Consider the following 12,157-nt stretch of genomic DNA (forward strand, 5'->3'; position numbering starts at 1 on the left):
CCAGAGGTCGCCCCCCCCCCCCCCCACGGGTGCGTCAACTCACCATAAATAGTCAGCTCGGGCGGTTTGGGCAGGCACTCGGAGCCCCTACACGCGGTGACGATATTCCCGCGGCGGGTAGACCGCGTCGAGGAGGGCGAGAGCAGCCGGAACAAACGCTGACACCACGAGCAGCAGCACTCGTTGCCCATTGTAGCAGGGGGTCCCGGTGGGCAGCCGGTAGGCTCCCGGTTATCACGATGTCCGCGTGGCCGAGCGGCCGACAGCCGAGCGACTGAAGAGCGCCGATCGATCGGCTCGACGCGTTACTTATTCGGCGCAACCGAGGCGACGATTACGCGTGCCGACGCCGGACGCGGATCTCCGGGCACGCGGGAGAGCCGCGACGTGAACATTTTATTTTCCGTACTTTTAAATTGGAGAGCCACGAACGAGGCCTACGCGCCTAATCGGCCCCGGATGGACAAGTCTCGATCGGGCCTTTTCCTTCCCTCCACGTCGTCTTCATCTACGTCTTACTCTTACGTCGCGCGCTTATCTCGCCGAGGTTTTTCACGCGGCACCTTTAAATGGACATTTACATGATAAAAATTAGAGGCCTTACGTAACGCCATCTTAACGAAATATCAACTCATTTCCTATTGTTCTATGTTTTATTGTTTTTCATTCTGCATCTAGAGCCTTAGCTGTTTTCATGCTTTTCCATTTGGATTTAAAGACACGAAACGCGATGATAATTACATTTTAAAAGCATAATACGAGGCCTACATCATTTACCAATCACAAACATAGAAGCAATAATAATAGATGTTGCGACTGTTGGTATTATTCTCGTATTTATAGAAATAGTAAATCGGTATTCGCTTATAAAATGAATGAGCCTCGTTTCTGTTGCGAACCTATGCCTAATGAATGTTTCGAGTATGTTGGTCGTTAAAGGTACGAATTGTTTAAAATAATTTCAAACCAGTCGTTGTGTTGTATAATAGCAATGTTTACATATTCGTTATGAATAAACGTAATGAATTTTACGAAAAGCAATTGACAAATTGTAACAAGCAAAATTTTGATAATAATTCATGAAAATATCGGAAAAAAAAGTGCACGATTATATTTAAAAGTTAAATGTTTTTGGTGCGAGAGTGAGCTCTACAAACAGACGCGCGCTAATCAATCGAATTAACAAGCGCGAATGTTTTAATCGCTTTTAACACTTTCCTTTGTAATCCAAGACCTCGAGAACTTGATTATACCAAAAGCTTAACGCCTCGGCTTTTCATAAAAAAAAGGCTTTTATTCAACTAAATAAATTATATGTATATATAACAAGAGTATTTAAAGAGTATTTAAGACCATTTAAATAGAGAAGGGATTTTGAGCACTGAAATATGTAAATTATAAAGACATTATAGTTTTGAAAGCCCATTCGAATTACTAACATTAATACATGTATTATATAATCATATACTGCACATTAGAATGCACGATTTATTGAAACGTCAATAACTATGTTACTAGCGGCTGTGTCTATGCATTTCACGACGCCACGTTTATCGAACGAGAGAAATGTCAAAATGTCATTGGTATTCGTCTCGCGTAGCATGAGATCTGCCTGTTAAATAGCGTTATCTCTAAATTCATCTACAATCATACACATTGCCGATAGCCGATCTCTTTCTTCGCACTAACATGCGACTATTAAACATTCAAGCGAATTATGAGGCGAATGAAATAGAAGTCATAATATCAATGAAATAAACACTTTTAAATTTACAATTTATATTTGATTATCTTTTACACATCTCTATATCTACACTTGATAAAGATTTATGAAAGGAGAGAGAGAGAGAGAGAGAGAGAGAGAGAACACGATAATGAACTATAATAGTATGAATTTTAATAGTCGACTTTTTACTTGTGGCTTACACTTTTTTCTTTGCTAATCATACCATACATCAAATTTGTGGATTTTGTATGCTTACCATATCCAATGATATTTGTTAAACGAAAATATATTCATATTTTTTACCTCTCTTACTGCAATGATATCTTCAATCATATAAGTTGAATCGAGTAACCTAAAATGAAAGGAGGCCAAATTTTTCAGTACAATATGTCCTCAGATATACATATATATGTATAATAAGCATCATCGAATCTGTCCTCTCTCTCTCTCTCTCTCTCTCTCTCTCTCTTTATTTACCTCTCACATGCACTTGTTTTTATCTATTCAATTTCGAACTAATGCTTATTAATACACATAGTATTAACTCTACACATTCGTAGTTTTTCATTAAAATTTATAATGAAATTACTAATTTTAATTACATTATTATAATAAATATTATTATATGTGATACATAAAAATAATTATAATCTACAATGCAGACGTTAAATTCATTTTAATTTTTTTTAAACAAAAATAGTTTATAACATTTCAAGATATTTTCTAACTGAGACTTGTAATTATATTATTATTTTATTAAATTAAAAAAGGCCTTCGTAATATATGACAATGCTAATTTTTTGTTTAATCTTTATAATTATTATGTATATTTTTCTATTGTTGAAATGAATTAATTATTATTGGTTACAAAATCTTTCTCGTTTACATTATAATCGTTATAGCACACAAATAAGTGTAGCATAAGTACTAATGTAATTAAGGAAATTCCATCATCATAAATACAACCGTTTGAGAGAAAATCTAATCCGAGACGGAGTTTACATTGGACTGGAATAAAAAATAGTAATAAATACGAATTCAGCATCTATTATGACTCATTGGAAAATAAAGTGTACGTCAAAACATTTATTGGCGATACGTGAGAGTTCAAAAAATAAAGAATATAGAAAATTCGAATTAATAATCGATAGGACCGAATTTGCACAAAAAAATTGAGCATTAATGCAGTAAATTAATAAAGAATATATTAAGTTTTTTAAAATACGTGTTATTCCTATAATTCAAAAGACCTCAATGCTTTAACTACAAATTATGCTTTAAATTTCTAATGCATTTAAGTAACGATAGACTTTGGTAAAAACGTTCTCTTTTTAATTTTTTTCCAACAGTTATACTGAATCCACTGAAAAGTAAAATAACTTTTTTTCTATACATAAATTACGTGCCAATTCTTTAAAGAAATTTTTAGAACGTTCACTGCCACTTGTATATTTAAACTAATTATATACGCCAGTTTTAGTAAATTAATAAATTTCATAATATAATTGTTGTTGTTAAATAAATAAAAAATAAAAAGAATCAAATATCAATCTATTTTTAAAATGTTTAATTCTATTAATTTCTACATTATCTGACACCACTTAACCTTATTATTGTTAACAATTACCTTAATTTTGCTTCTCTATTAATACTTAAAGTCTGAACAAATCAAGCAATTGTGATATGTCATGCAAGGTCAATTCACTTCGTATAAGATTATCAAATTATAAATCCTTAAAACTGTTAAATGTAATAGTCAATGTGTCATTAATGTAAATAGATAATAAGAAAAATTTTCCATTTATTTATGATTGATAATGAAAATATTAAATTTATAATAGGACTAAACTAATTTTAAATAAATACGAATAATTGTTCTTGAACTATGATTTTCATAATATAAAAATAGATTTAAACCTTTGGTAGTTTTACATAACTACCAAAGTTTTATAAGCATTTGACTATTATCAATCTCAAATCACGTCTTACAAATATTTGGAATAATATTATGTGAATAATTTTACAAATGACTATAATAATCATTACGATTTAGCCAAAATTTAATACAATAATATTTATATGCAATTTAAAAAGTTTTTTTATTTTCAATAATTCTATAATAAAAACAATTCTTTCAGAATTATTTCATTGTTTTCAATTATTTGATTCAATATTTATAAAATCAATGTATAATTTGAATTGGCGTACACACCATTAAATTATTTATATAAGACAAATTACTTAAATTCATAACATACATATGCTAAAGCTAAAATTGTTTACAAACAATTAGTAATAATATCAATGTGAAGTAATTATTTCATTATTATTTTTGAAAATTAATAGAAATTGTTACCAATTGTTTGAGCCTTAATTGAAAATATATAAGCTTTACAGATATACTGTGAGAAATAAAAATTTTTATTCGATTAATCTATCCCTCAAGTTCGGTGGCATGAGTTCTTCGGAATCTTTTGAATCGTTATATTCTTTATTATCGGTATCTCGATTATCTTGCAACACAATTACAGATTTTGGTCTGTTTTTCAATTCAACAAATAAATATCTATAATTCCAATGTCCTTGAGAATTCTGTACGATAATTTTTATTGTAATTATACCAACATAGAATCATATTTTTAAAATAATTTTAAATAACCTACCTTGCGTACTTCTAGGTGTACATCGGCTTTTCTATAACTTCCTTGAATGTAAAATTTCATTTTCATATGTTCAACTCCATTTCTTAAGTAAACGAGATTCCTTAAACGATAATTTTAAATATTAATACAGTATGTTTAATTTATATAACATTATTAAAATATTGAAATCTTACTTAACGTGACCTCGTCGTCTTTTTGCAGTTTCTTCTCCGTGAGCTTTAATTGGCGATCCCAAAGCATGGATAATACGGGAATCGCTTATAACTTCATCGACTGCTTTACTATAAACGTAATTTGGGCTGGTACTAGAAAATAATTCTTGAAAGACATAATATATTATAACAGCGGTACTACTTAGTCCAATCACAAAAATACTTAGGTGCCAAGCAAGACTTGTCTTTTTTTTTACTGGAAAATTATAATAAAATCAGAGAAATAATTGTAAAACAATCGATTTAAAAAAAAAAAAGCATAAAATATGAATTTACCTACTTCTATGTAGTCAACTTGTAATTGATTACCGGATTCGCTTTTATTGGACTTAGTTAGAGACTTTTTACTTAAGTACATGAGATGCGAAGACGTAGAAAATGGAAAATATACAATAGCCTTTGATGAAATCATTGGCATGGTATAGGGAAACAGGTGCCTCTGACGAATAATATTTGTAAGTGCTCTTGACATTGCCATTCTATGAAAAATATTATTAGTAAATAATGATGTATTCCTATTAAAATGATAATTTCACTCAATACAAAAATAAGCTAATATATATCGACTAGTATATAGCAGAAAATTATGGTAAATAAAAATGTTTACTAAACGAAAGCTTATCGATTATAAAAATCAAAAATTAAAATGTAGTGTTGACAAAATAAACATATTATTAACGTTAATTACAGCATTATTAAAGTTGAAAAAAGTGACTACCAACACAATATTAAAATACGATCAATTTCGACTGCAACGAACCTAGCGGAGATTAATCTTAAGCTGCTTGAAGCAATAAAACCGTAATTAAGAACGAAGATTATTTCATTCATGTATGTTTACGATCAATTTTCATTATTGCAATAATGAATAAAAAAAAGAAGGAAAATTCTTTGCTTTATAATGAAAATTTTTAATAGATGATCATTAATGAGAAGACATTGTGGATAATAGCATTAGAAGGGACGTGAAAATCTTCATTTTTTAATGAAATATTCATATTTGAACACAATGATATTAATTCATTGTTCGTTTAGTTAGAGTATTAAATAAAAAAGTAAGATAAATGAGATTGCAAGCCAATTCGTTATATATATATATATATATATATATATATTTCTACAGATTTATTTACATAAATGCCTTTCTCTTCCATATTCTCTTCTTCTCGGTCTTCTATGGGCTTCCTACGCGTATACATGGGCTTTAAAAGTATTGCAATTATGGTTGTCTTCGTCACTGGTTTATTGGCAATCTCCTTTATAAGCGCACAAGACATTTTATGAAAATGGCATCATTTTCTGGTACATCATGTTGTAACGATGAAATTTCAAGGATACAATATTCTCGATCTTTTTCTTATTTTTTTTTTTTTTATATACACTTAACACAAAAAGTCTCATAAACATTACAATATATACTTATGATTTTTAATAGTCAATAGAATATATATTATGTCGATTATTCAATTGTACTCTGTATATTAGAAAATAATACAATGTTATATGTGATGCACTAATTAAAAACTTCCATTTTCTTATATAAATATGGATAAAATTGTGCAAGAGCAGTACAAATGTGCGATATTGATGTTTTTAATGTATATTCATCGTTATTAGGATTTTTTAATTTAATATTTACGTATTTAATAAAATAAAATTTATCGTGTTATTCCTATGAGAGTTTTTATATCTAAAATATTATTACAATTCAACCATCAAAATGACGTTTTAATAAAACGATTCAATTTGAGGGGTCAATTGTATTAGTTTTTATAAAAAACAAAAAAATCCCAAGGAGATTTCTGATTATTTTAATTAATTAATATTTAATGAAAATTTCATCGTGTAAATCTTTTAACAGTTTATGGTTTCTAAACGAACTTGAATTTTAAGAATATTAAATATTACATAATAGTATTACATATTTATTAGAATATTGTAAATAACTTGACTAAGTTAAATCCTGTTCAATGTCGATAGTAAGTAAAACTCTTTATTACTCAAATATCTAAAAATAATACTCTTTAATATTTCCACTGCATATTGCTCAACAGAATATATAGAATTTTAGTTTGGAAAATTAAATAAAGTTAATACATTACTGATTCTACATAATTTTTTGTATTTTTTGCATACCTAAATACAAACATTTTTAGAAATTATTTTTTACTTTTAAAAATATACACACGCACACACACGCAGAGAGAGAGAGAGAGAGAGAGAGAGAGAGAGAGAGAGAGAGAGAGCGAGACCATACATAAATCACTGTGTAAAAAACATTCATGGAATATTTCCAATTAATTTGAATATAGATTTAGATTCTAGAATCCAGAATATCATTATAAAATAGTTATACAAATTTATTTATAAACGTATAATTAATCATATAAATTCATTTTTAATATAAAATACTTCCTAATGAATAAATGTTGTAATTAATATTATAAATAAAATTGTAATGAAAATAATTTGTTTTTTTTTTTAATATTCATCTTCACGATATTAATACTATTAAATTTCAGAAGTTTATTTAGTTAATTCCAGACATTACTAAAAATATATGTGAATGTACGTGATTTTTGTTTTCAAACTATAATTTTTGTCAAATTCTTTTTACAATGTATAATAATCAATATAAAGTGAGTTTCTTTTATAATAAATATAAATTAAAAATACATTTAATATAAGATCTAATATATTAACATCAAATGATCATAAATACATGGTGAATAGTATCAAATAATATAAAACGAATAGAAAATATATAAATATGTATTATGTAATTAAATAATTAATACTTCTCCAAACAGATTTATAATTTGTTCGTGAAATTAATTAAAAGATTTAATAACTTAATTAACATCATATAATATTAGTAACATAATAATCGTCCTATACACTTATACGAAAAAAATAATAATATACTTTTAATGAACATATTCTGTTATTTCAATTAAAATGTTTCTGCTTGGAGCTTCTTGAGAAACTTGAATGCCAAATAACACCATATTATTATATTTCTGTATATTATCGTCGAAGATTAATGTTTCATTACATCAATAACTAACTACTCATATAATTCTTTGAATTATAACTAATCGCGCAGCAGACATAAATAATAAATTAAGTAAGTAAAAGCGCTTCGTTGGCTTTTAAGTACGACTAGAAACATAAATATTGCAATAACCGGTAAAAAAAAAAGAAGCATTTATTCGAGATTATAAATACCAGCCCATTACTTTATTTTTTAATCAGCGTTAAAATATTAAAATCACCCTGGGAACTTGATCAAAACAAAAGATCTCACTTTATTGGCCATGGAATAGAAAGAAGATGATATAAGAAAACAGTTATTAAATTCAAGCAAAAGCTCATACAAAACTTGACATTAATAGTAATAGTCATAATAATATTAGTCATCGTGTTATAATTTTAAATAATACGATTGTCTTCTCTTTTTTAACATTGAAATTCGAAAATAAAAAAGTAGATTTCTTTGTGCAACAATTTGTCATGGGCTTACTAATAAATACATATCTAATGTTTCTTTTAAAAATTAGCGGTTTACTGCCGTCGAAATTTAGTTCGACCTTTCTATTTATACTTTTATCACATTTAATAACAACATTACCTTTTCAATTGTGGAAAGTATGTACATCAAGAGATAATACATCATATTTTATGATGAATCTAACTAGTATTATTGGGCAAACATTAGTTTATATAGAATTCTCAATAATGTGGATGAATAGAAGGTAAAGCTTAATTTGTAACATATTAATCAAGCTCATAAATAGTTGAAAGAAATTTGCGATTTTTCAAATAATAAATGTAAATGTTAATTTAAATAGTATTTTTAATATTAAGTTAACTAGTCTGTTACTGCATCTGTTCTCTAATTAACAATCAATCATGTGAATTATACAAATTATTATACAAATTAATTAGCAGAAAATTATTTGAAAAATTCACATGAAATAATAAATATTTTAAATATTTACAATAATATCATAATTATTTAGCTTTATACAATTGTCTAACATTTTTTTTTATTAATAAATGAAAGATAGTAGAAAAAGAATAAATTTAACGAATGATCCTCATAACAAAAGAATAAAATGTTTAAAATAATAATAAAAAAAAAAAAAAAAAAAAAAAAAAAAAATGGTTCCTTAATAAATATATACGATTTCATCGTGAATATTATATTAATGGAAATATATAAAAGTGTAGGATTATAATTGAAATTAAGAAGAAAAAAAAATACTTGTAGTAATGCCTAAATACACCGAGCTTACAATATCAAATAGTATAACTTTAAAAATAATTCATAAAATATAAAGTTCGTGTGTACAATTTGATTTGATATTAATATTTATTTTTTAATATATTATAAATTTATAAAAAGACAATATTTAATCGTATCAGTGATATACAATTCGGTATCCGCTTACAAAATTAAATCTGTCGAGAGTTAAATTAACTGTATTTTTCAATTTTCAACTTGTTAATATATTATACAATTTTTCACACTCGTTTACGACACAAATTACAAATTACAAATATTAATAATAATTATTACAATATTTATATATAAAAAAATCGGTAATATACTAACTAATTCATGAGATGTTTATATGAGACCCAATAGGAGAAGCTATAATTTATAATGATTTATTGTAGACATAAATATATCGTATAATAATATTTAGCATTATAATTAAAAACTCACACATTAATGTAGTTATATTTTATTAGAAGGATCAAAGAATTAGTACAAGAAATAATTGAATATTGGAAAAGAAATGAAAGATCCGAGGATTATGAAAATATTGTTAAAAATTTCAGGATTTATTGTATTGCTGATATAATTGTATATTGTTCCGCTGAACTTATTTATATTATAAATACTTTATCGTTATATCTAAATGCACATGTTGAAGACAGATATTTAATGTATGACTTGCATTATTCATTTAACTATCGTCTTTCTCCATTTTTTGAAATTATTTTCTTAATCCAAATACTTCAATTCACAACGTTGATCATTCTCGATTTATTAATAAAAGCTCTTCTCGTTGCTTATGTAAGAAAGATTAATTTATATTCACATTATATCTACGTCTATCTGTCACTTGATGTATTATATTCTTTTTGATATTTTTATTAGACTTCGTATGTTTCAGTTCGTATCAATCGCCTAAAATTTTACATAAAACAATATTCTAACAATGTTATTAAAGAGCGTGAAATAAACAATAATGTTACATCAACAATTTTGAAACTTATTATAAAAGAACACCAGCATATTTTGAAACTAGTTCAACAAATTGACGATATTTATAATTTGATTGGACTATTTCGATTTGGATTCAGTCATATTGCCATCGGCGTATCAGGCTTTACAATAATTATAGTAAACTACGGTTAAAATAATATATAATATGCAAACTCCTCAAATATAAAGTGAAATATTTTAAAAATCATTTCAGGCAACAACATATCCAGTATATATAATGAAATGTGTAATTACTATCATTATACTTACTATACAAGCTTTATCACTTTGCATCACCGGACAACAGCTTTGCAACGAAGTATTTACAAATATTTACTTTCAGTTTTAGAGAATATTCATTAATTATTTTGAAATTATTTTAATATATTATTTGAAGTTAATCAATTGATATATATATATATATGTATATATATATATATATATATATATTTCGTATATTTTAAGGGCGATTCGATCATTGATATGCTGTACAATTGTATTTGGTACAATAATAGCAAGATGAAGGAAATCAAAATGTTATCGTTCTTAATCTTAAAATCACAAATTCCATTAATAATAAGTGCTGGATATATATTTAAATTTTCCATAAAAAATTTCGTTCAGGTAATATTTTAATATTCTCTAATATTCTCTAATATACATAACTTTTATTCACAATATTGAATAAAGATTAAAAAATTAATTATATAAATTAATGGTATAAAATTAATTAATATAAAAATAATTATATATATATATATATATATATATATATATATATATATATATATATATAAACATTGGTTTCTTCCGTTCAAAGTGAATATGAAAAATATTACATAAATTTACACAATTAAACCTCTATAAAAATTTTCCATTTCACGCTTATAATCGATGAAGCAAGATCGTTTTGAATTAAAATTGAAATAAGATAAATAATTATTACAATTTTAATACAAATATAAAAAATGATATTTATTTTAAGTATTAAATGTTTAGTATTAATCCTAATATTAAATATTAAAATATATTTTTCGATAATATTAGTTTAAAGTAAAAATTAGTTAATTATATATTCACATAATGTTGAAACAATAAAATATTGTTTTAATAATATGAAGATAAATAATAGATATTATAAAAAAAAAAATTCTAATCATATATGTGATATTTGAACATAATGACTATTATAAATTGAATTTTATTAAAAAAAAAATCATAATTTCACGCATCAATTTTATTGCAGAGCAGAAAAATCTATTGAAACAACTTCTGTCATAATATATATTATAAACAAAAATTTTGAAGTATAATAAATTGCATTATGTATTTAGTCTTCCTAATGCAGTTTCACATAAGTCATTAAAAATTAAATTATAACTTTTCATTTTAGTAAATTTAGTAAATTAATTTATTTCTAATCATAATGTAGTTTGTTATTAAAAATAAATGAAATTGACTTATGAGGCAAATTTAAAAGGTTTTATGATAAATATAAATATTTAATTTTATTGCAAAATAGTTTCAACAAATTGATATTTTTTCCAAAAAAATTTGTTAGAAGAAGTACGTTGTACTTTATGTACTTCCTGCATCGTAACACAACTATAAACTTATTAAAATTTTTAGTTTATCAAATAATATTTACATTTTAATTTTATTGTTTGAATATAAAAATATGCCCCCTACGCGAATTTTTTTTTAGTGAGTAAATGATCGTTATACAGCGTATAAAGCCTTATTTTCAAAAATTCATTTACGATGTATAGATTATAGTACTTTTCCAAATAATAATGATGGAAATATCTTGTTCACTTATATCTAATACCATAATCCTATTTACATGAAATTCTAATTTTAGCTATTAGGAAGGCATATCTTCCATTTCGCTCTTATATAATACTATACTATACTATATTTCACTGATGCATTATTATATCGGTGAAACGTGAATATTATTTAATAAAGCGTTTAATAATAGTTTAAATATATATATGTTTAGATCAATTTTTATAATAAAAAGTATTCTTACCTTTAAATTCTTATACTTATCGATATACAAATTTATTTCATATTTTAAATTTCTTAAATTTTGTATTATTAATTTTATAATAATAAACAATTATTATATCATTAATATAAAATAAAATTTGATAATTAATATTCTTAATGATATTAATGAAATGATGTAAAGAATATTTGATTATATAGTATATAATATGATATTTTGTAGAAATCAATTTAAAAAATTCAAGCTTCTATTATGAAAAATATAAAT

At 25.4% G+C, this 12,157-nt stretch overlaps 2 protein-coding genes across 2 annotated transcripts in view; both read right to left on the reverse strand.

Moving 5' to 3' along the window:
• The window catches only part of Tg (transglutaminase), a 15,082-nt gene extending 14,783 nt beyond the window's left edge, over window positions 1–299 (reverse strand). Inside the window, exon 1 of the mRNA XM_011507569.1 lies at window positions 44–299. Coding sequence (XP_011505871.1) covers window positions 44–191 — 148 coding nt within the window. The 5' untranslated portion in view covers window positions 192–299. The remainder of the gene's footprint in view (window positions 1–43) is intronic.
• Window positions 300–4,100: 3,801 nt separating this feature from the next.
• On the reverse strand, window positions 4,101–5,309 carry LOC105368546 (mitochondrial import inner membrane translocase subunit Tim21). The gene is made up of 5 exons (XM_011507570.1): window positions 5,290–5,309; window positions 4,878–5,080; window positions 4,563–4,797; window positions 4,390–4,489; window positions 4,101–4,318 (listed from the first exon to the last, which is right to left on the reverse strand). Exons 1-5 carry the CDS (start codon window positions 5,292–5,294, stop codon window positions 4,148–4,150), a joined length of 714 nt encoding a protein of 237 aa, XP_011505872.1. The 5' UTR covers window positions 5,295–5,309; the 3' UTR covers window positions 4,101–4,147.
• Window positions 5,310–12,157: the final 6,848 nt, after the last annotated feature.

This window comes from Ceratosolen solmsi, unplaced genomic scaffold (genome assembly GCF_000503995.2).
Source record: "Ceratosolen solmsi marchali unplaced genomic scaffold, CerSol_1.0 scaffold1, whole genome shotgun sequence".
Lineage (NCBI taxonomy): Eukaryota > Metazoa > Arthropoda > Insecta > Hymenoptera > Agaonidae > Ceratosolen > Ceratosolen solmsi.

What these genes read in the sequence shown, in the direction of transcription:
- LOC105368546 (XM_011507570.1), bottom strand. An exon ending in AGTTGACTACATAGAAGTAG is followed by an intron (nt 4,798 to 4,877) that starts GTAAATTCATAT and finishes ATAATTTTCCAG; the next exon opens with TAAAAAAAAAGACAAGTCTT. An exon ending in TACACCTAGAAGTACGCAAG is followed by an intron (nt 4,319 to 4,389) that starts GTAGGTTATTTA and finishes ATTATCGTACAG; the next exon opens with AATTCTCAAGGACATTGGAA.